Raw genomic sequence first — 25,182 nt, 5'->3', positions numbered from 1 at the left:
ATAATATTTGATGATGTGATTTAATCAATTAAACAAAATCTGCCGAATGATTATCAAGTGAATTTATTTGATTACTTTAAATAGCGAGAAAATGAAAATTTTAAATTGCTACGATTAACTTTTCTTTTTCAACAGGAATTAAATCAATCCGATTGAGAAAAACGATTAAATCATAATCAACCAAAGAAGCAAAAAAAAAATGATAGCAATCAATTAAATTAGATGAGCAGTTAAGTTAATTTGGTTAAATCAATGATAATCCTACAATTAACAATCAGCTTTAATTAGTTGATAAAGTAAAATTAAATAATAGATAACAATCAAACCACAATTAAGTGTAAAATATAAACATTTAAATGCTTGATTGATGAGGATGATGAAAGGGATGAGGAAGATGATGAAGAAGATGATGATGATGATGATGATAAAAAGCTAATATTTTGATAGATATAACTGTTTGTCCAGAAGATGAAAAAAAAAAGTTATTGGTCAATTTTGATAGAAAAGCAAGAAATTGAAATTGACCAAAAACTGGACACAGAGATGAAGTTGAATGGTAGCACATTGGTATTGACATAAGAAACGTTGAAGTGTTTCAACAATCAACAACAATCAAGTTAACAATCAAATATAAGGTGGTTGTTTTGATAAGATCACAATCAAGGATTTGATTGTGATGACACAGAAAATAATGTCCACCTCGAGTCCAACAATTTAATTTGATGATTGAATGGACATAACCATCATCATGGACATTTATTATTACTTATTTTTATGCCAACATATTATATATATAAAGTGAACATGTATTTGATTATTATTATTATTATTGTTCAACTGTTTCAATCACCAATCAACTAATCATAATCATCATCATCTTTACAACAATTTAATAACATTCTTGCCCAGTTGATATTATTATTATTACCTTGACACTCCCATTGGAAACTAACCTCAAATTGTTATTACTCTTGATGATGGATTAGTTTTCATGAAACATTGACACTTAATATCAACAATATAATAACATTTTGCCACGAACTGGATGAATCAGAATCCATCGAATTGCAATTTAGAACTTATCGAATATGTGAAGGGGAAAAAATCGAAAACTTTTTCCTTCTCTCTTTTTTTTCATATTTTTCCATCTCTACGACCTTTTCCTTTTGTCTCTGTCCATTGGTCAAGTCGAAATGTTTAAGAGTTGATTAAATTTGACCTGACAGACCAAGTGAGTCGGGATGAGGATAATCAGTGGGAGAAATTAAAATCTAAACACTTTCCAAGTGATTTAAAATTAACGGTTGATTAATCAGTGGAAAGTTTTTCTCTCAAATTTCATGGTTACCTTTCTAATAGTATAGATGATATTAGATATTGTTTCGAACTCTCGAATTTAACTTCTTTAGAACTTTTTTTTTCTCGAATGTTTCTCTCTCTCTCTCTTCCTCTTTTATTCATCCTGTTATCTTACACAATCAAGTCTGTAACAATTATTATCAACTGTTAAACATTGATTGTTATTTGATTTGACGGACACTTAACAATCAACTTGATTGTTCAATGTTTCCCTTGGTAAAAATTTAATCATCGATTTTGATTGTTACCGTTATTGTTTATCATTGTTACTAATGATTTATGTATCAACACATTAATACAGGAAAAGTAATTACAATTAAAGTGTAACAACAACAAATAAACACAGTGAAAATCCTCTAGGGTTTAATTGTAACAATTAATCATCTTAATATAATTTCTCAATTTGCTATTTAATTGTCGTTGTTGTTGTTGTTGGAACCAAAGTTAATCAAAAGGTTTTTAAAAGATTATTTTTTTAATTTGTTCTTGATTGTTGATTGTTGTTGAAATTTAGTTTCCCAAATTTAGTCTCAGTAATTTGGTTAATTAGTTAAGTTGTTGATTATGATTGATTAGCTTTGTTAATTAGATTAATAGGAAAAGGGTAAAGGTTATGATAAACTTTAACTACTGTTAACAATTAGATTTCATTTTAATTAATCAACTTGATATTAAATTGATTTCGTTGTGATCATTTTGTTTTTCACTGGAAACTTTTCAATTCAAATGATTGAAAACAATTTAGTTAATTAAATTGTAAATTGCTACCGTTAATAACTTGCAGAAAAAAAATTAACATCAAATTAAGTCATTACCAGTTACAGTTGATTGGTAAATTGTTTGTTATTTTTAAATCCTGGTTGATTAAATTAAGTTAATCTAATTAATCATGAAAAACAAACAGTAATTCAAACATGATTATGAATATAACAACAACAACAACAAGACACATAATGATAATTGAACATATTAATCTAATTGTTTACAATTAAAGCAATTATTAATAAATTGTAAGTGATTTTTGTCAGTAATAATTAATTGTTGTAACAATTAGGATCCAAATTTTTTTCCAAAATTGATCATCGATTGATAAACAATTACGATTAACCATTGACCTGGAAATTGTCGGGAAAAGCAAAACAATTGATTCAAGGAAAACATAACAATCAACTGGGAATCAATTGAACAACAATCAAAATTGATCATCGAATGTAAAAAAAAAGTAGTTAGATTAAGATCACAATCAACTTAATCATAATCATGATACATTAAAGTAGGTAAAATATACATTAGAACTTTTTTTTTCTCTTCCTTCATCATCTTGACAATCTAGTGCTTGGATAATAATAGTAGCCTATGAATATGATTTAAGATGAAAATGCAATCTAATCATATGTTACATTGGATGATGACAATGGATGAGATGATGATGAGGATTAAAATGATGAGGATCAAGAAGATGATGATAACCATCAAAAAGAGAGAGAAAAGAACAAGAAAATGTTTCATCTTGCTCATCATCTTCTTTCGAGCACTTGAACCAATCTTTTCATCATCGATAGTTTTGTCTTCATCACCATCATCTTCATCATCTTTTTCTTCATCTTCTTCATCTTCTTCTTCTGTGGTTGTCGTTTTCATCATCAACTGTCATCATCTTCTTGTTGTCTAGCGAATGTATCAACTTTTTTTTACTTCGAATTTTCAATTTTTTTAAAGAAAAAAAAAACTTTTTCTTCCATGATGATAAATTCGCATTCAATTTATTTCAACTGTAAACTTGATTTGGTAACAATTTAAATTAACAATTCTGGTGATGATACCTACAGTTTAACCTGGAAGGATGATTGACAAAATGATGATGATGTTGGCATAATGGAGAGGATGAAAAGGATAAGGAAATGATGCTTATTTGGGAGAAGTGAAAAAAATTCTGTTTTTTGTTCTAATTTCCTTTTTTCCTTAAACTTATCATGATTCTAATGGTTACATGTAACTGAGAGACAGTTTCAAGTTAAGTTTTTGCTGATCAGATGATGAGGAAGACAAAGATTGATGAAAATGGTGAAACAATCAAAGTGTATGTTGAACATTTACTGAGGAAGATGAAATTTGCTTTGATTTTGGATTAGTTTTTATCATCATTCTGATCATCTTCATCTTCATCCATCATGATACTTACAAGGAAACATCATGTTACTCACCATAGGTTCACCTTTTTTATTTATCTTCCTGAGTTTTCATCATTATTTTTCATCTTCCTCTTACATTTTCCTTCATTTCCAATTCATGATTTCAAATTATCATTTACATGTCAACTTACACTTTGATTTACTTGTTAACTATTTGACAATTAATTGCAGTCCTAAACCTGATGATGATTCAGTCCATCAATTGACTGATCATGATTGATTTAAAACTCAATCAATATAAATTAAGATTGACAATGACAATCAAAGTAAATGAAATGACAACAACAACAAAATAATTAAACAAAACAACAATTTAACTCATTTAACATTTGGAAACTTTTGATAACCATAATAATGAAAAATAATGATAATCATTGAATGATGATGATAAACAATCAATAATATTTGGATTGGCTTAATTGGGATATAATTAAATTAACGATAACAATAGACACTCATCTAAATATCATGACATCTATTCAATTCAATGTTTACTTGACCATTGACCACTAAAGGTTAACCAAATGATAACAAGGATAATCTTTATCACCTTATGATAATCATTTTATTTATCCATTGAAAATGATCATAATTAAATTAATCAGTATAACAAGAAAACTATCAATATAATAACCATCATTATTTACAATCAAATTAGATGATAATTTAATAGTATTCAAGATGAAGCAAAAAAAAATGAGATGACACAATAATCATTGATTAACATTAAAAACCATTATCATGATGATGATAATCAACTGATTGTATTGTTATTAAATGATAGAAATGAATGATAATGAAGGAAAATGAATGTATAAACATTGAGTTATATTGTTTTCTTAATCATCAGCAACACACAAATCAAATGAAGAAGCAAAAATTTACTATTAACTTTGTCCCATTCACAACAATCAATTCAATTGTTGTGAATTTATTTCCTCTTATGTATTCAAAGATGAAAAGTTTCAACAATCAAATTGAAATTGTTGATATTTACCAAAAATTCAAACAATCAGTAAACGGAATCAGTCATCAAGAAACAATAGTATCAAGACAATCATCATCATCTTAAGTAGCTTTTATCATCTCCATCAGCATCAACAACAACAACAAGATGATGATGATGATGATGATCATGTTGTTGTCATGAACAAAGATGCAAAGGGTTGAGGATGATGATGATGATGACAAAAAATGTTCATCATCTTTGGAGAAATGAAAGAAAAAAACAAGACAAGAGAAAATCAATGGAGTGGAAGAAGGTTGAAGATGATGAGGATGAGGATGAATAATAATAATGTGAAAGGAAAGATGATGATTATGGTGTTGATTGTCTGTTGATTATGTTTGAATAATAATGATAACAATAACAATCATCATCATTATAATTGGAATGGGATAAAATGGATTTCAAAGGAAACACTAGTAAACATTTAAGTTAATAGCTTGGGATGAAAATGATGATCAAGATGAGGATAAATAGTCTACTACTGTGTTAAAATAAGGTTACGATGATTTTAAAACATTTAAACATAACATTGGATGAGGATGAGGATGAAAAAAGGGTTGATCCTGATCCTCATCATCTCTCTAAAACCATTATCCTAAAAGATGATGATGCTGATGACGTGAAGTCATCATCATGTCGTTGGCTAATGGAGCATAACCAGTGCGTCCAACATTATCTTCCTCATCCTCATCCTCATCCGTCGGGTGAAAGTGATGATACTTTTTTAAAATGCTTTTTTTCATCATCAAAGGGTGAAGATGAGTAGGGTGGGGATTCGAGAGAGAGAGAGAGTAACTCTTTATTTTATCTTCTTCTTTTTTTCGAAACTTTTTTCTTCTTCTTCATCATCTGTATCACTTACCGATCATGTTCATCCTCTAATCGAGATGAAGTGATGAGGATTAAAATGATCAAAGGAAAAAAAATGTCACCACTTTTCATTTATCTTCCTGTTCCTCTTTTTTTGTCTTCCTCTCCTCTCTCATCATGATGATGAAAAATGAAGTTTTTTTGGCTCCTCTGATAAACTAACCATTGTTTTCAATCACAGGGGACTTTATATTAACATGATAATGATCATGATTAACTGATTGTCATTTGATTTATTCTTGGATGGTGGTTTTAACATTGATTACAATTGTTTCCTAATATTTTATTGTATTCCCTGAGTAACAATGATAATTATCATAATCAAGTTAATCTCAAATAATAATTATGATTAAGATTTGCTTGTTTTTTTATTTACATGATTGGGTTAAACTGATTAACATGATTAACCTTAATCTCTTTGAAATAGGATTAAGTATGGAAATAGTTTTGATCACTAATCATTAATAGTTGGAAATTTTTTATTGTTGGATTTTAATGATTTACAATTTGATCATTTGATCCTTAGTATTATGTTTGAGGGGGAAAACAATCAAATTGAATACAATTAACGTTTACCATTAGGCTAATCATTATATGTAAGAGAGATTAACAATTAACTAACTGTAACCATGATGATGATGAAACTATAATCATAATAATGATACAATTATAATGAAATATCAAAATGTAATTACATTTTGATGAAATGATTATCAAGTCATTAATGTCAAGTTAATTAACATGGTATGTGATATAATTAATTGTTAACAATTAACGCTCCAAAGGAAAACTCAATTTAGATTGAGCCTCATCTAGACAATTGTAACAATCTTAAACACATAGACAATCAAAGGCAAATTAAAGTGACACGTTAATTGTTGTATAAATCAAAGTGAAGGAAAAATTAATGATTATAATAATACAATCAACACGAAAAAATGGTAACAATTAGATTGATGATGATTATGATATAACCCATCATGGAATCAAATATCAAATCAAACGTATAAATTGCCTGTTACAATTTTTAACCCTCGACAATTAAGTCTAGATGATTAACCTCGAGATCGAGGATAAACTTGTGATCCTCGAATCGAGTGGTCATGACAAAAAATCCGTTTTGAGGCCACTTATTGTTATCGAAAGTCACACCAGCCACAAACCCGTAGGCAAAGTGATGATGATAATGATGACAAATTTTGATCAATTTTGATTGGACCGAGAAAAAACACAAAATTTCAAGTGTATAAACCGATTCTCAGCTAATCTAAAAGCCTCTTAACCACCGGTGGGATAAATACAGAGAGAAAAATCCAACCACCGGATGAGTATTGATAACCTATTACCTTTTTTTAATAATGTCAAGAATCCATCATAATCAATAACAATGATGATGATGATGATAAAACTAATTCCTCCTCTTTAAAAAATAAAAGCTGATGAATGATTAATAATAACAATGAAACATAATAACTTGAAAGCCATTGAAAAGTTTAACGTTTTATCAGATGAAGAGGTTGCAATCATTTTGTATATATACTTACAATTGAATACCCTGTGAATACCCTTGAATATGTTGATCAATGATACACAACAACAAGAAAAACAACAACAACATTGAGTCCTGTCACATATATGGAATCACCGTATAATTGGTCAATAGTAAAATGTCAATTGGTGTTTAGGCCAAATCACGAATATAAAAAAAAGACGAAACCAAATTTCACAGTTGAACGATATTAAATTATCATCATTGGTTATTATTATTATGATCATTGTTACTATTTGAAAAGGTTTGTTGTTAACCATTGAGAGTCAAAATGATGAGGATCAAGATGATGTTGATCATCAACAGCCTAACAAGCTTGATTTATATTATTCATGAGAGGGAATGATAATATAAAAGAGAGAGAGAGAGATAATATTATAAGTATAATGGTATTAAAACATTTTCGATTTTTTGATCTTTCGAATCCTATTGAGAAAAAAAAGTTTTCTTTTCTCTTCTTCTCTTAATATTCATTGATAACTTTTGATCGAAAGTTTCTCTTCCTCTTGGGGGTCTGATGGTCTTTTTTTTGCTCTCTTAATGTCGATATTTAGAAGTGCCGAAGTGCCGATGTGTGTTGTTAGTGTTTATATGTGGTCGAAGAGTCAACGAGATGGTTTTACTTTTGTTGTTCATCTCTCGAGTTTTCGACGCGAATGATTTTTTTATTTCTTGGGCAACATGTCGAGAGTCGAGGGTATTCAATGGTACAAGGGAATCAGTCACACCTTTGAACAATAGGAACATAGAGAGAGAGAGAAATGCTGATGATGATGATGAATATGCTTTTCCATTGTTATCGTCGTTATCGTTACGTCCTCTTATTACAATTTAAAGGTTGGTTGAGTTTGTGAAAAATGTTTTGTTAAACTGTATCAATGATAATCAACTAATGTCTATGGGAGGAAGAGGAAAAACATTTTCCAGGTAAATATTATTTTCCTCTGGGGGAGTTGATTTTACTAAGTGCCTTTTATTGTTATCATGACTCCTTTTTTTTATCAATGATAATTTGAGGCGAGGTAACAAATGAACAGTAACTAATGATACAAAGGTGAATGTTGTTGATGTTTCTTTTATCGTTTACTTTTGATTAGTTAATTGTTTACAATTTGCAACTGTTACTCTTTCTCTCCTTCTCACTTACTAGAGTAATCACCAATCGCCTCATGATTGTTTCATTTTGTTGATTTAATGTTAACATGTTAATTTTTCTTACCGATAACAATTTAAAAATCTTTGTATTATCTTATCGATACAGACCACAAAATCTGCTTGTGATTAGTGGTTAATAATTGTGTGTATTTGTTGCGATAAAATTGTCACAATATATTTGATGGATCAAAAGCAGAGAGCAAGAAAGAGAGAGAAAGAGAGAGAGAGAGATGAGAGAGGGCAGGATGATATTGAGGGTGGAAATTGGCTATTACATCATAATCTTAACATTAAATCCTCGAGTGAGATTCTTGCCCTTGGTTATTGGCTATGCTTCGATTTGCTTATCATATCGAATGGAGAGAGATGATGATCGCGCGGGAGAAAATTATGATCGTTCTGATAGAGAGAGAGAGAGAGAGAGGTGGAGAGAGAATACTGTTTCTTTTTTCTCTTTCTCCATCTTCTTCGAACTCCCTCCTTCGACTTGGTAATGTGACTGTCGACGCGTGTAACAATCAGGCCTTTTGTGGTTCATCTCTTAAACTCGGACAATAAATTATTGCTCTTGTTAGAAGATGAAGAAGAGGGAGGATGAGAAGGATGATGATGATGATGATGAGGTGGTTATGTGTGTGTGTGTCTACTTGTGATAAATGAGCTACAAAAAAAGGTTTAGACTTTTATACTGTGTGACCCTCACAATCAATGGTGTTAACCATGTGGTGGTTTTAACCAGAGGATGAAGATGAGGATGAAAATGATAAGCTGATCGGAGAGACAAACAATAAGTGGGAGTGAAAATTGAAGTAAAGCTTTGAGTTAATCGTATTGGGACTTGAAAAGTATAACTGATTAGTTGGATATTATTATAATCATTATTTATCAACCGTTTAGATAAATTTAGAAACAAGATAAATGTTAGTCAATTGGAGATTGTTTCATCTCCCTCCTAATATCTTATCTTCCAACGTTATTGTAACAGTTACGTGTTTATCTTCATCATCTTCATCATCCCCATGGTATTATCAGTACAATTTGCATGGCAATATGTTCAAATGTTGAACCATTTTGATCCATAGGATTTACTTTGTCTTTCTTATCTTCATCTTCCTCCGCCTCAAGAGTAATGAATATATATCTTCAATGATCCTCATTCATTTGTATTTATCATCCTACTCACTCCTCCTTATCTTCATGGTCTCTCTCATCCAATCATGGATATAATATTTACCATGAAAATACAATTTATTTCATTTCTATCAATTCATCTTGTTCAAATCTCTTGATTTATTTTATCAGATAGCAATTCAATCCCTGAGTTTAATTACTGATTGTTGTTGTTTAAATGGTTTTAAAGATTAACAATCAATTAATTGGTGTGAATATCTATTCAGTTGTATTATCATAATGATTGTTGACTATGATTATGTGGTCAGTCTCGAGAGTCTTGGATGTTAATGCTCAGTGAGTAAGAATAGGAATCAAATGTTATCTTGGATTTTTTTAGTAAATGTCCAGTTGGTCAAGAATATGAACAATAGGGAAGCAAATATGATCCGAATAACAAACTAACCTTTATAATATTATCACAACTTTCTAAGTTGTGTCCAGTTAAGCAACTTTTTTTCTTTGATATTATGATGATGATGATGACTGACCAGTGTTGGAATGGACAATAAGAGAGAAAAAAAAATCTCAAGTTATCACATTTACTAAATACAAATAACAACACATTGGTCAGTATACTAACGTTGATCACTGGTCATTTCTTTCCACTTTGCTACATTCATATTCTGGTCAAGTTGAATATTTTTATCTACCAGAAAAGTCCAGTTAACTCATCATCATCATTATCACCATGAGCATACTTTTCTTGACCACAATCCAATGGTCATCATCTGATGGTCAATACAAATAATATTTTTCTCAGTGAGTTTAACTTATATAGTGAGAGACATTGACCATCTCATTGATCAGTTGGAGTATAAAACTTAAGTATTAATGATTCTTGTTTTTGATTGTTACTAATTATTTATTTTGATTTCTATTTAAAATTACAATTAGGGGTTAACTTTTTTTTGCTGCAAAATTGATTAATGGCAGTTAATTGTTAATAAAAGAGATCGAGTTGATTACAAGGAAAATCAAAAGTAACAATTTAAACTTTTGGACAAACTTATCGTTCCGTTTGCATATGATTATCAACGATTGTCCAGATACCTCGAGTAACGGGTTTGCATGATGTCATCGCTGGAGTTGGAGTTGGAGTTGGAGTCGATGAGGATGATGAGGAAAAAGAAGATGAGGATGAAGAAGATGATGAGGATGAGGAAGAATAGGAAGAGGAAATAGGGGATGAACATAGAGAAAACATTGATGATAGAGATGAAGATGAAGATGGAGGACAAGGTTCGTCTCGTTTTAATTTCTCGTCGTATCTATTGGTCCTTAGAATTCCCGATATTCGAGTGTGACGATTTTGTTTAACTCTTTGATATGTCTGATTGATTGGATAATTAGAGAGAGATAATAATAACAATCAATTGATTAGATTAACAGGAAAATAAGACAAAGTGATTAACTTACCTGCCACCTTGAGCACGGGGGAATATTGATATTATTGTTATCTGAATGTAATCTTGATCTTTTGAATGGATCACCAGGTATATTATCACTAATCTCCTTTTTGATTACGTCAACATCATTTAAACTGTTTTCTTTTAGTTCCCATTCATTAATGTGACTGTTTAATTAGATTATTAGAAATAAGTGTTAATAGATTTAGTTTGTGGGTTTAGGTTGTTATCGAATCAAATGTATTTAAATTAATCGAATATGTAAATTTACCTTCTCAGGGTTTCTAACTGATTCACTTCTTCCTCGAAATGAGAGGTAACATCACCTCCTTCAAGTGACATGAAACACAGTGGACACTTTAATGGTTGATTAGGTGATCGTGGACATGACCAAGGTCGAGCTAGAGCTGAATGGACAAGAGTAAAGAGAGAAACAAAGAGACGGTGATGACCATGACGATGATGGAAAAGGAAATAGAAAATAGAAAGAGAAAAAGAAAGAGAAAAGTCTATTTTACCTGGATGATGATGATGAGCAGGATGAAGTTGATAAAAGTTATTGAAAAAAGACATTGAAAGAGTTGGTGTAAGTAACGAATTGAAAATAAAGGTGAGCACAGGTTGAAGTTCACAGGTAACGAGATGAATTCCAAGTGAAATGTTGGTAAATCGAGAAAAGATCTCTATGAATAAAAGGAGGGTAATGATGATGAAGACAAGGTAGAAAAGAAGAAGAAGAGAAGAAGAAGAGAAGAAGAAGACGAAGATGATGAAGAAAATGTCAGATCCCTTGAGATAATGAATTCCGCGTTTAATGGTTTATGGTTCATTCACTAAAATCTCTCGGGGCTTTATTTGTGTCTCTCTATTTATTCACCTTCGACTTCAATTGTTTTACTGCTTCGTCCTCATTATTTGCGTGTCCAGTTACCGTCTTATTCTTTGACGGAATAAAGAAATAATAGAAACGGAGTTAATCTCTTTCTTTGTATATAAGGTCATCTTCCGCTCTTTTGGTCAACAATTTCTTTCTTTTCGACTTACAAAGTTACCTTTGCTCTTGTCACTTTATCATCATCATCATCATCTCTTTCTCTCTCCTTCTCTCCTTCTCTCTCGTTCTCTCTCTCTCTCTCTCTCGCTCACTCACTCTTTCTTTCTTTCTTTTAGCTTCCTTTGTTTCTCTCTGTATGATCAGTTAGTAACTTAATTGCTTCGTTACTCTACTTTACAATCAACAATATATTCAATTGTTCAAGTATATGTTTACTGTTATCATCTGTTGTCATCTCGTCATAAAAAAAACAACATGATGATTATGTTCATTACGATTAATGATCTTTACTTAAATTCAACAACTAATTAATTGTTTCTCTTTTTTTTCTGTTTACTTTCGCGTGAATAACAATAATCTGGTTTATACGTTAAAATGAAGGTGACAAAACCTGAAAAGTTACTTAAATTTGGCAACTGACCAGTTATTTAAATTGTTTACTATTCATTGAAACATTTTTACAATTCATGTTACCACAAAAGGCTTAAAATCTAATACCATTGTTTTTAATTCTTTGAATGTCACCTTGACCTTCCGGTTGACCCTCCAATCCTTTGACGGTTAGAACAAAAGAGAAAATCAAAGCTAATCCTTCTCTCTCTCTCTCTCTCTCTCTCTCTGGTCATCTGGTCATCTTCCGCTTTTCTATTCAACATCTCATCATTTTAAAATCTATCGGATTACAAAGTTACTTTTCTGTTATCCGTTAATCTCAGTAACACTTGATCCATATTCAATTGTAATTAGTCAACTGAAACTTTTTATCAACTTAAAATTTTCCATTTTATTAATTAATCTTTTTTTTAATCAATCAATTAGTGTTTTTTTTTCATGTAATTATTACAATGAAAGTTTGTTACGATTGAAAGTTTCAGCCAAAGTTTTAATTATTTTGGCAAAAAAGGAAATGGTCAGTTGATCAATCTAAATATTTACAGTTAATCATGATAATTAATAGTTGAAGGGGTAACAGTTAATAGTAATAATAATAATAATCGTCAATATGTTGAGAACCGAGTTAAAGTTGGTAGCAATTTAGTTGATGATGACGATGAAGATTCACCATGAGTATATGAAGATGAGTGACCAATTGAAGATGAAACTGGACACATGACTCAGTCAGAATTAGGAATATGCTGATAATCTGATTATCTTTTGTTTTGTCTATCATCAAATTGATGATTTTAAATATTACAAATTTAATTGTTTATCAATTGGATGAGATTTTGGACTTGATGAGTTAAAGTGAGAAAAGAGGAAATTGAATTGAAAGTAACTAATATTATCTAAGAACCGGAAGTTTGCACATGATTATCAACGATTGTCCAAATCCCTCGATTAACGGGCTTACAAATGGTCGTGGCGGTGGTGGGAGTTGAAGAAGCGGATGATGAGGAAAGAGAGAGAATTGAAGATGAGGATGAAGATGATGCACAAACATCTTCCAATTTTATCTTCTCATCGTATCTTTTAGTCCTTAGAATTCCCGATATTCGAGTGTGACGATTTTGCTTAACTCTTTGATATGTCTGATTGATTGGATAATTAGAGAGAGATAATAATAACAATCAATTGATTAGATTAACAGGAAAATAAGACAAAGTGATTAACTTACCTGCCATCTTGTACATGGAGGAATCTTATTGATATTATTGTTATCTGAATGTAATCTTGATCTTTTGAATGGATCACCAGGTATATTATCACTAATCTCCTTTTTGATTACGTCAACATCATTTAAATTATTTTCTTTTGATTCCCATTCGTTAATATGACTGTTAAATTAGTTATAAAAATAGTTATTAATGATTAAGTTTCTAGGTTTAAATCAAAGGACAAACAAGAAACTATTGGAAAGTTTTTTATGAGTTGATTTACTCTGATAGAGATCAAGTAAATAGCATCTGAAAGGAAAATGAGTGACCACTGATTTAATACAATATCTCAATAGCTTATTAGAGATTGTTAAAAAATCAAATGAAAATTTAGTTTATTATGAAATTTACCTTCTCAGGTTCTCTAATTGTTTCACCTCCTCCTCGAAATGAGAGGTAACATCACCTCCTTCAAGTGACATGAAACACAGTGGACACTTCAATGGTTGATTAGGTGATCGTGGACATGACCAAGGTCGAGCTAGAGCTGAATGGACAAGAGTAAAGAGAGAAACAAAGAGATGATGATGACCATGACGATGATGGAAAAGGAAATGGAAATGGAAAAGAGAAAAGAGAAAGAGAAAGTCTATTTTACCTGGATGATGATGATGAGCAGGATGAAGTTGATAAAAGTTATTGAAAAAAGACATTGAAAGAGTTGGTGTAAGTAACGAATTGAAAATAAAGGTGAGCACAGGTTGAAGTTCACAGGTAACGAGATGAATTCCAAGTGAAATGTTGAGAAATAACGGATAAACCAGATTATTGTTATTCACGCGAAAGTAAACAGAAAAAAAGAGAAACAATTAATTAGTTGTTGAATTTAAGTAAAGATCATTAATCGTAATGAACATAATCATCATGTTGTTTTTTTATGACGAGATGACAACAGATGATAACAGTAAACATATACTTGAACAATTGAATATATTGTTGATTGTAAAGTAGAGTAACGAAGCAATTAAGTTACTAACTGATCATACAGAGAGAAACAAAGGAAGCTAAAAGAAAGAAAGAAAGAGTGAGTGAGTGAGAGAGAGAAAGAAAGAGATAGAGAAATGATGATAATGATGATAGAGTGACAAGAGCAAAGGTAACTTAGTAAGTCGAAGAGAAAGAAAGTCTCAAAACATTGCCCAAAAGAGCGGAAGATGACCTTATACAGAAAGAGATTAACTCCGTTTCTAATATTCCTCTATTCCGTCAAATTACCGTCAAAGAATAAGACGGTAACTGGACACGCAAATAATGAGGACGAAACAGTAAAACAATTAAAGTCGAAGGTGAATAAATGGAGAGACACAAATAAAGTCCCAAGAGAATCGAGTGAGTAACATAACCCATTGAACACCAATTTCATTCATTAATACAACTTCTCATTGAATAAAAATTTTCATCCTTCTCATTGCTAGAAATCAATTGATTACCTATTGATTGTTTCACTTCATCATTCACCCTGATTGTTTTTCATTCAGTTGATTTACTCAGAAAAAAAATTGAATCTTAATAATAATCTTACTGTTATTTGGATGAACATGATGATTGTAATAATAATTTGGTGATGAAGTTGATCCTCTGCTTATGTTAATTGTTGTTGTTGACTCTGAATTGTAATGATTTGAGTGATTATGATTTGTATTGCAGCCTAAGTTTACAATTATGTTATTAGGATTTTGATTTGAATTTGAATATCTATTTACACCTCCACCCAGATCAACATTTCCGTTTCCTGATGAGATTGTCTCTTCATCTCTCTCACTTACTCTTCGTCTTCTTCTTCCTCCTCCACATCCACTCTCTCCACCCCCTGATGATGATCTTCTTCCCTCATCCTCATAATCATTTGTCTCCACACTTTCACCTCTCTCTGAGTTTCCACCATTGGAATTATGAACTGAATTCATTACCGAAGCATTTAAATTGTTAATCGCTGCTGCAGCGGCGATCGCAGCTGATGGATTATTACACAGAGAGAGAAAAGTTGATTTCAAATGATTCTGATAACTGGAAGATAAATTTCGATAAGTTGTTGGTGATATATTACCACTTCCACTCCCACCACCCACTATACTTCCTCCTCCTCCTCCTCCTCTTCCTCCACCTTCACCTCCTCCACCATTCTTAGCATCATCAGATGAAACTCCCATCCATGAACGTCCTAATATCAAGGAAGATGGGATGAGGATGAAGAAGATGAAACAAAAGAGGAAGATGATTACAATTAGTTAAATCGAACAGTTAATCATTGAAACAATTCCAACGTAATTACAACAATCAAATTCTTCTATAAATATTAATAATCATCATCATTTATCCCGCGATCTTTAATCATCACAATGTAATCATCATTTAGAATCTATCATTTTAATTATTTCCAGAAAATGAGATGATCTATTTTCAATGATCGTCATTATCATTTATCTCACTAATTTAACCATCAAATGTGTAATTTTCAATGAAAAATAATCATTGAATTAACTGATTATCAGATAAAATTGTCATTATATTGTAAGAAAATCCTTAAATTTGAATGAAATTTGAATCATTAACAGTTAATCACAAGAGATCAATCAAATGTTAACATAAAAATAACAATTACATTGACAATCCTATTAACACCATTTGATAATAAAAGTTAATAAATTATGTTAATGAAAATATAAAACTATTAAAATGGTATTTCAATTGAAATGAGAATCATATTAACTCAATTCAAACAATAAATAAATAATTTACAGATATAAAATCAAATGTGTAACAATACAATTAACTTGACAATCGACACAACAACAACAATCACAACAATAGGTTAATTATATGATTGTTTATTTAGTTGATACTTTCAGATTTAAATACAATCAACTTTGGGTATTGAAACAGTTAAGTTTTCAGTTGAGCAAATATCAACTATCAATACAAGAGAGAGAGAGAGAGAGAGAGAGAGTCAGAGTGGTAAAAACAATCTGTCCACCGCCGAGTGTGTGTTAGTATAATGGTCTGAGAGTGGGTGGTATTGGAGTGGGGTGGGTATGCGGTTGACACGCGAATCTTAAAGTTTGTTTATCTTATGGTCAAAGATCCAAGCGGGTTGAAAGCAATTCAAACTTTTGTTTACAACACGTAGACAAAGATGAGGATGGAGATGAAAATGAAGATGCGGATGAAACTTAATATTTGCATATTCGCAGCTGTATATATACTAATACAATCCTCGTTATCAAAATAAACTGAAAGTCAATATATTGAACTAATATAATAACTGAATTCTAGTTGAAAAGTTACCTGTGGTAAGAACTAAGTTGGTTAATTTTACTATTCAAGTAAACAGGATCCATAATAAACTGATTTAGAAATTGTTAATTTAGACTAACTCTCTCAACTTACAGGTAAGTTTGTAGGTAAATTAAAGTGACCACGGGTGTCACAAAGATACTAATGAATGAGGCTTGAAGGAGTCATAGTGAGTGAGAGAGAGAGAGAAGAAGATGATGGGAAAGATAAAGCTAATGACCATATCTTACTGGTCATTTATGGTCAATTAATTGAATATTGGATATCATAAGTTGTTCAGTTAATAGAGTGATCAGTTTTATCAGATAAAGTTTTCGCTATCAAAAGGTTAATGGTTCAAGGTAAGAAAAGTAAGAAGATGAAGATGATGATGATGATAAATGTATAGATCGTTTTGGATAAAGGATGAGGATGCTAAAAGGGTTTGTAATATACAAAAGTCAAAGCTTTAAATTGGATAAAATTGAAGTGACATTGATGAGATTATGTTGCCTGTGGGTTAAAATAACAAGAGAATCAAATTTCATCATGTATTATAACATATTCATCCTTTCACCATCATTTTCAATCTTCTCTTGGCTCACTTCAAATTCAACACACTTGACACACAATCAAAGTCAAAATGTTACTTATCATCCCACTGAACCTCCTCCTCTTCATCCTTCCCACCCACAATTTTTACTTCTTCCTCATCAAGATTATCAGAATAGAGAAAAGGAAAAGTTTCCATTTTCAAGTATCATTTTAATAGAGAGAGAGAAAAAGTTCCATATTCACTTTGAATTTCTACCCATCTTATTCCACTCACCATGAGAACTGAGAATTTTGTCTGAAGAAAGAAAAAGATGAAGAAAAATGATCATTCTCTTCCTAATCCTTATCATCATCATCATCATCATCATGTTTTTCATCCCTTTCAGAGTTTCTGATGGATAACATTTCGAGTGTAAAATTTTATCTCAAGTTTCTTGTTATCATAATGTGTTTATCACCATGATTATCATTATTATTATTGTTATTATTCAGTTGGAACACTTTACATTTATCTTATCATCATCATAAACATTATCATTACCATCAAGAGTATTCAAAAAGTAGTAATCATAATCAAAAACAAAGTAATATAAATATTAAGTAGCATCAATTTTCATATGTATTTTCAAAGCTCATGTTATGATCAACATTATCTTTTACATTGACATTGGTTCATTGGTCAATCTCATGATCATCATGATAGTTGAATCCATTGAAATTTGCTCACTCTACCAAGGGAGTGATCAATGTAATCATATATATGTTGTTTGTTGATTGTTATTTAACACCAACAACAACAATTGATCAGAAATATAAGATTACACATTGAGAATGGAAAATGAGTCTTTCAAAGTTTCTCTTGGTCTTTTTTATTCAGTTATCGAACTTGAAAAGTTCTAATCTAATAGTTCGACTTGATATTAAATGTCCATGATTATTAACAGATTAACTTGAGCAATTAAATCAATAAGACACAATGATGGAAACAATTTCCTATTCAAGTTAATCTCTTTTCGTCTGGAAAGTTATATCAAAATGATCAATAGTTGAAGAAAATTATTATTTAACTTTTTGATAACAATCAATTTATTAACTAATTTAATAACAATGAGATGATAAAGAAACATTGATCAACATAGTAAGATGATAATGATTATGAAAGAGAGTTGAATATTGATAATAATAAATATCATGTAACATTGGAAATGTGAAGTCACCATGAAGATGAGCAGAAAAAAAGTTTGATTCTAAATTTTATTTACTTAGTATTTAGAGCGCAAAGAGATGATTATTATCATTATTATCATCATCATCATCATCTGATCAAGATGATGAAGCAAATGAAATAAATGATGAAAGTGATGAGGAGTAAAAGAGTAGCAGTTACAATACAATAATATCAACAAGAGAAGGATAAACTTTTTTTTTCTTCATCATTTGAAAATCTCGATCTCATTGATCCGAACCAATGATTTGTATTTCATCCTCATCTTCATCTTCATCTTCATCATCTTTTAACTAAATCATTTAACACGGCTTTTAACAAGATGATGATGATGATGATAAGTTAAATTGTCGATATTAAACTGCGACTATTAGATTACATTAGTTGTTTCTCTCTCTCTCTCTCTCTCTCTCTGTATTTCCATTGAAAAAATGATCGATTTAAACTTTAAACATGCTAAGGAGTTTTTCTCGGAGTGGGTTAAGTGAAGTGGGTTGGGAAGGGTGAAAACTTTTAACTACATGAAGGGAACAAGACAATTAAGATGATGATGAATATGTACTGTTATGATTAGATAATGAATAGATAATAATGATTATCATTATCATCATCATCACCAAGTAATTTCAATTGAATTATCTTTCAACGCTGAGACTTTGTAATTGTTGGGGATCTTTTTTTCTTGTTGATGTTTAATATCATTAATCATTTGCTGTTGTTATTGTTTGATGGTTTAAATATTGAAAGTGTATTAATGGACTTACCTGCATGAGCGAGATAATTGTTGAATAGATTCATTTGGGTAGCATATGCATGGTGAGCCGGTGATGATGATAAATGATGAGCGGCTACGGCAGCGGTTCGGTGGGCATTTAAAAGTGGATTATTGGCACCGTAACTTGTTGATGTGGGTCCAAAAGCGGAACCATAAAAGGCTGAGAGAGGTACACACATTGGTGAATTTGGGACAAATGAATCTTTCCCTGGATTGGTGAGTGACACTGAGGTGAAAAGTGAAGGATAAACTGATCTCATAGAGGGATGAAATAGACCCGCTGCGGCTGCGGCTGCTGCTGCGGCGGTGGTTGTTGTTGTTGATGATGAAGAGGAAGGTGTTGATGAGTTAACGTGATGCTGGTGACTAGCTGTTGAATAGGGTGATGAAGATGAGGAAGATGAAGAGGATGAGGATGAGGATGATGAGGGATGATGACCTGATGGAGGAGGTTGACCATTACTATTATTATTATTGTTACTATTATTGGTTTGATTATTATTATTATTGTTGGATTGATGGTGATGGTGGGGATGAAGTGGATGCCCAGGGTGAAGGAGTGGATGAGATGAACAACCATGGATTGAGCCGGATATCAATCCGGTTGATCCATTTGTTGGTGGTAGACCAGAGGAGGAAGAAGATGAGGATGAGGATGAAGATGAAGATCCATTAATTGTTAAATTTGTTTGAGCGGATGAGGATGATACGTCCATTGGTACTACATGATGATGGGTATGATGGTGATTCTGTTGTTGTTGCTGTTGAGGTTGTGATGATGATGATGAGGTGGGTGTCGCTGTAGGTGATAGACTAGAGGGTAGGCCACAATCAGGGTCAGAAAATCCTGTCGCTGATTGAGGTGGAGTCGATGGGTTCGATGAGTTGGGTGACATCATGGACACGGGCGATGAAATGGGTGAGGCCTTCGAAGATGATAAAGGTGAATCTAAACGAGTAATTTCATTATTATCCATTTGATTTGGTGGGAGATCGACGATAAAGTCCAAAAGAAAAAGAACAAAATTTTAAATTCGATTATACAAAAAAAAGAAGAAAAGATTTTTGGAATCAACAAATTCTCAACAACAACTTTGATTGTCGGTTGATTGTCAATCTAATTGTAATTAACAGTCATAATCTCATAACTGATGATGAACAATCTTAATTAGTTTGGGAAAGTTTAACAATCAACAAGGAAAAGTTAATCATGAACAACAGAAAGAGAACAAAAAAAAAGCGTTTCGAAAGTTGTAACAATTAGGAGAAAAGTTTTCGAAGGTTAAAATTTACGATTAACAATTTAAAAGAAAAAAGGTAATTAAGTTTAACCATTAAGAAAAAAAGGAAAGAGGTTGATTGTTTGTCGCTGTTGTTGATAATAATGATGATGTTGTTGATTATGATGATTACAATACAATACAATTAACTAGAGTTGATTGTAGTTAACTAAGTAAACTAACTGCTCGTAACAAGCCAACAAGAAGTGAACTGACAACGGACTTGAAAAGTAACTCTGTAAGTCGAAAAGTAAGTGAATAACTTAGAGAGAGACAGAGAAAGAGAGAGAGAGAGAGAGAGAGATGATGAGGATGATGATGATGATAAGAGAGAAAGAGAAGGATGATAAAGATGAAGATGAAGAAAGAGAGTATTGAGAAAATAGTGACTCCCAAGAAAAAGTCTGTTGAGTAACTTGACTACACTCCTTGTGTTCAACTTTATTGCCAAGTCTCTCGAAAAGAAAGAGGAGAAAGAGGAGAAAGAAAGAGGATGACAGTATATTTGGAGGAGAGAGAGAGAGAGACAGAGAAAGAGAGATGAAGATGAAGATGAGTATGAGTATGAAGATGAAGGGGAAGGTGGGAAGATGGAACAGACTGACTCGAGTTTACTCTGTAAGAGAGAAACACAGAAGAAGAGGTTGAGTTAATTCAGTTACTTACTTTTCTTCTTCTTCATCTTCATCATTTTTCTTTCTTTTCTTCTCTTTCTTCTCTTTCATCTTCTGGTTATCAACTCCCATTGGTGGATTGAGTTCTTCTCTTAGGCGTGGTTACTTTTTTTTCTCTTTCTTTGCTCTTTTTTTCTCTAGTTACTTTTCTCTTCTCTCTCTTGGTTTTCCTCTTGAAAAAGAAAAGAGAAACTTAAGTTTCCTCCTCCTCTTCCTACTTGTTCATTTTTATAGAGCAAATGATAACTTCCCACCGCCACTACACATACACACACTTCGTCCTCTTCATCTTCATCTTCATCATTTTCATCATCTTACCCACACTCTTAAGCCTCATCTTCTCTCTCTCCCATTTCTCTTTATCATCTTCAACTCCTCAATTGGGCTACTTGCTTTCTCTTCTCAATCTTCATTTACTCTTCTTTCTCAATCTCTCTCATTCTCTCATCATTTCCTCTTCCTCCTCCACCCACAAGAAAGTAACCTTATCCTTTCTTCATTTTCTTCATCTTCATCCTTTTATCTTCACTTTTACTCTCTTTTTTTTAATGTAAAAAGCAACTTAAGATGATGACAGAACTTTTTTTCCAATTCAATATAAAATTCAATATAAAACAATACCTTTAAGTTATCATTTTTCATATTCCATTTCCTTTTTCCCCTTCCTCATGAAATAATGATCATGATCAAAAGTATATCAACAAAAGGGGGATAGAGTTTTTTCGATAGAATAAAAAAAGTTCTAACCGATTCAATGCAATATGAATATTAAATCGAAATGTTTATAATTAAACTTAATTACAAGTAAAGATGTTCCATCTTCATTATTTATCAGTATTTTATTTCAAAATTGATTCATCAGGCAATCAAGTCCAGTATTAGATAAAAAGTTTTCCTTGTTATTATTATGCAACAATGAATTTCAACACCATGAATTTCGTGAATATATAACTCATGATGAAATTTATCTGAAATAAATTGAGTAATATGAAATTTCAATTGAATAAGAATTTGGAAACTCTTGATTTAAACTCAATACTAAATTTAATTTAAATTCATGACGATTCCGAGATATTATATCATGAAATAAAATTCGACTCAGAATCAATTTCGAAACCAAAGTTATCACCTCAGAGATGGAAAAAAAATTTGATTTTTCCGAGACTTTGAACATCTCATTCTCTAACTAAGCAAACCACACGAAGACCGAATCGGTAACAATTTGGACATTTGCATTTCGAGGCTGATTTAGAGAGGATAATGAAGATGATGAAGTTAAAAGCCACAGAAAATAAAACAACATTTTGAGAGAGAAGATGAAAAAATAACTGTCCCATTGATCATAAGTTGTTATCCACAGAGAGAGAGAGAGAGAGAGAGTAACGTGGCAGAGAAAGAGTAAGATGATGATGATGAGGATGATAATGGTGATGAGGAAGATGAGGAGTGAGTCGAGACAGGTTTCATGGTTTATAATAACAATAATAATCTTCCTGATCATGTGAATATTATTGTTACATTATATTGGTAATAATAAAATCCCATAACATTGTGAATCTTTTTTACCTTCATCTCTTTTGATACGGACCATCAAAAGATATTAAAAGGATGAGGATAAATATCAAGATGATAAGGATGATGATAGAGATTATAATTTGAAAAGCAACCGTGACAATAATAACCTTCAACTTTGGACACTTTGATTGTAAATCGAAAAGTCGAAAGTCGATATTTTTTCCTGGTTCTATTATTTTCGAGACCCGTTCAATTTTCATTCTTATTATTTACTAATTGTTGTTGTTGTTACACTAATTGTATCCTCTTTGGTACATTTGGTATCCATTTAATTGCTGTCCCATGCATGAAAGTGATTAACAAGCAATTCAAGTTTCATCAAAATCGTTAACTTGAGTTATCGAATTTGCAGAAAAAAAGTTCTAATTCTCTGTTTTTTTTTCACTTCTCGATTTTCATTTTCATTTTCATTTTCATTTGATTTTTTTTCTTACTCTTTTTATCTGTGTAATATGATCAATTTAATTGTGGTTTTTTTCCTGGTTCTTTATGTAATAGTTAACAATCAAGAAAATTAATCTGATCCCTTGTTGTTAACTTTGTAACTTTTTTTGTTACCATTTAGTGGGGTGATTAACATAATACTTAATTGTTGGGATCAAAAGTTATCATCATATTATTGAAGGGATATTATCATTTACCATTATTATTATGCTTATCATTGTCAACAGGATTAGTTGATGATGATGATTATGATGACAATAGTTTCTTGGGATAATAGTTGTAGTAATAAACGGAAAGATAAAAAAGTGGGATGATGATGATGATGATGATGAAAGGAGAGATAGAGACAAGGGGTGAGGATGAATGACTTTTACTGCGACATTATTACAACATATTCCAAAGTTTATCTTCCTTTTTTTCATCTTCTTTATCTTCATCTTTATCTTGCAAAGTTAATCCGGTTGAGGTTTTGATCAGATCTCATGATGAACCAATATGTTAGGATTAATTACTCTAACCTCATCTCTCTCTCTCTCTCTCTCTCTCTCTCACTAATCCCTATTTAGAGACTGTTTATCTTCATTTATCTTCTTTATTTTTATTTCGAAATTGAGAACAAAAAAGTTCGACTTTTTGTTTTGTTCTAAATTTTTTTCCTCACATCAATTCGATAGACAAATTTACTCTTATTCATTAACAATCGAATCAATTATTAAAAATCAAACATTAAGAAGCTTTTAAGGTTTAAATTTTGGTCCATTTTTATTTCAACCCTAATCCATTTCCATTAGATTTAAATCAATTATTCAAAACTGACTAATCCTTTTTCATAGTAAACGGTAAATCTTCATCATGATATTCATCATGATATCGTGAAGAAAAACCAAATTATTAATAGAACATAAAAATAACTCGAAAAACAAATTCGATATAAACTTTTAGTCCAATTAAATGTTTCCAAGAATAAAAAACTTTTTCTCTAAGTAATTAATCCAACTGATTAAGATTATAATCTTTTAAATTACTAAGCAGCAACCAGCGAATTGTAACTAAACCATTGATTAGTATTTGATGAAAAGGGTTAACAATTAACTAGTTGATGATGAAAATGATTGATAATAATTAGTTGAATGGCGAATAATATTTTCCCTAACAATTAGTAAATTACCTTTGAAGGCAAAACAACAATCAGAGGGAAACAAAAACTTAATCTCAGTTGAAGAAAAGTAAACTAATATATTCAGGTGATAATCTTGATTACATCTACTGATTATCATGTTAGTCAAATCATAGAGCTTATTAAAAGTTATTACACAATTAATGATATCCAATTAGTTGAATCCAGTTTGATCCAATTAGATGATTAATATCATACCCACCGCTCCACCCACTTCCACTCCTCTTCATTCAACCCATTGTTTTGAAAATGCTGTGAAACCTTTTGATGAAACAACTCAATCATCTTTAAGCATAATCATCATCATCATTATCATCATCATTATCCAGATACTAATCATCATTAAAATTAATTTGCTTAATCAAAGGCAATCCAATAGGTTAAGTAGGTTAAATCAGCTGAGAGAAAACTTTTGTTCAACTAATCATGAAGAAGCAAAAAAAAACAAATCATCAAACTAAGTTAACTAATCGTCTCATTATCATTTACCAATGTTAATGATCAACAAAAGCAACAATCACATCATCATCATCTTTTCCGCATCCTCATCACCATGAAGATCAGAATCATCATCATCTTCCACCCACTTCTTTCAATGGAAGCAACTTTTTTGTTCACTTTGCGCTTCTCTATGCATGTTTACTCACCTGAGAATTTGAAAGAGAGAGAGAGAGAGAGAGAGAGAGAGAAAGAAAAGAAAAGAAAGAGAAAAACACAGAAGAAGATGAGAATGAAAAGAAGATGATGATGACAAAAGGGGATGAAGATGAAAACAACCATTG

At 31.1% G+C, this 25,182-nt stretch overlaps 1 protein-coding gene across 3 annotated transcripts; it reads right to left on the bottom strand.

The window, feature by feature from the left end:
- Positions 1–10,154: 10,154 nt before the first annotated feature.
- Positions 10,155–20,982, bottom strand: LOC128387995 (uncharacterized protein DDB_G0271670-like). Of its 3 annotated transcripts, none has more exons than XM_053347320.1 (5): positions 19,240–20,982; positions 14,945–15,583; positions 13,774–13,909; positions 13,383–13,542; positions 10,155–10,637 (listed from the first exon to the last, which is right to left on the bottom strand). In XM_053347320.1, exons 1-5 carry the CDS (start codon positions 20,225–20,227, stop codon positions 10,314–10,316), a joined length of 2,247 nt encoding a protein of 748 aa, XP_053203295.1. In that variant the 5' UTR covers positions 20,228–20,982; the 3' UTR covers positions 10,155–10,313. The 3 variants fall into 3 exon arrangements, with proteins under 3 accessions (XP_053203295.1, XP_053203297.1, XP_053203296.1); XM_053347321.1 differs by lacking the exon at positions 10,155–10,637 and adding an exon at positions 11,294–13,296 and having other exon boundaries at positions 19,240–20,966; XM_053347322.1 differs by lacking the exon at positions 14,945–15,583 and having other exon boundaries at positions 19,240–20,976.
- Positions 20,983–25,182: the final 4,200 nt, after the last annotated feature.

This window comes from Panonychus citri, unplaced genomic scaffold, assembly GCF_014898815.1.
Source record: "Panonychus citri isolate SS breed McGregor unplaced genomic scaffold, ASM1489881v1 Contig00095, whole genome shotgun sequence".
Taxonomy (NCBI): Eukaryota; Metazoa; Arthropoda; class Arachnida; order Trombidiformes; family Tetranychidae; genus Panonychus; species Panonychus citri.
This window is presented reverse-complemented; position numbering and strand designations above follow the sequence as displayed.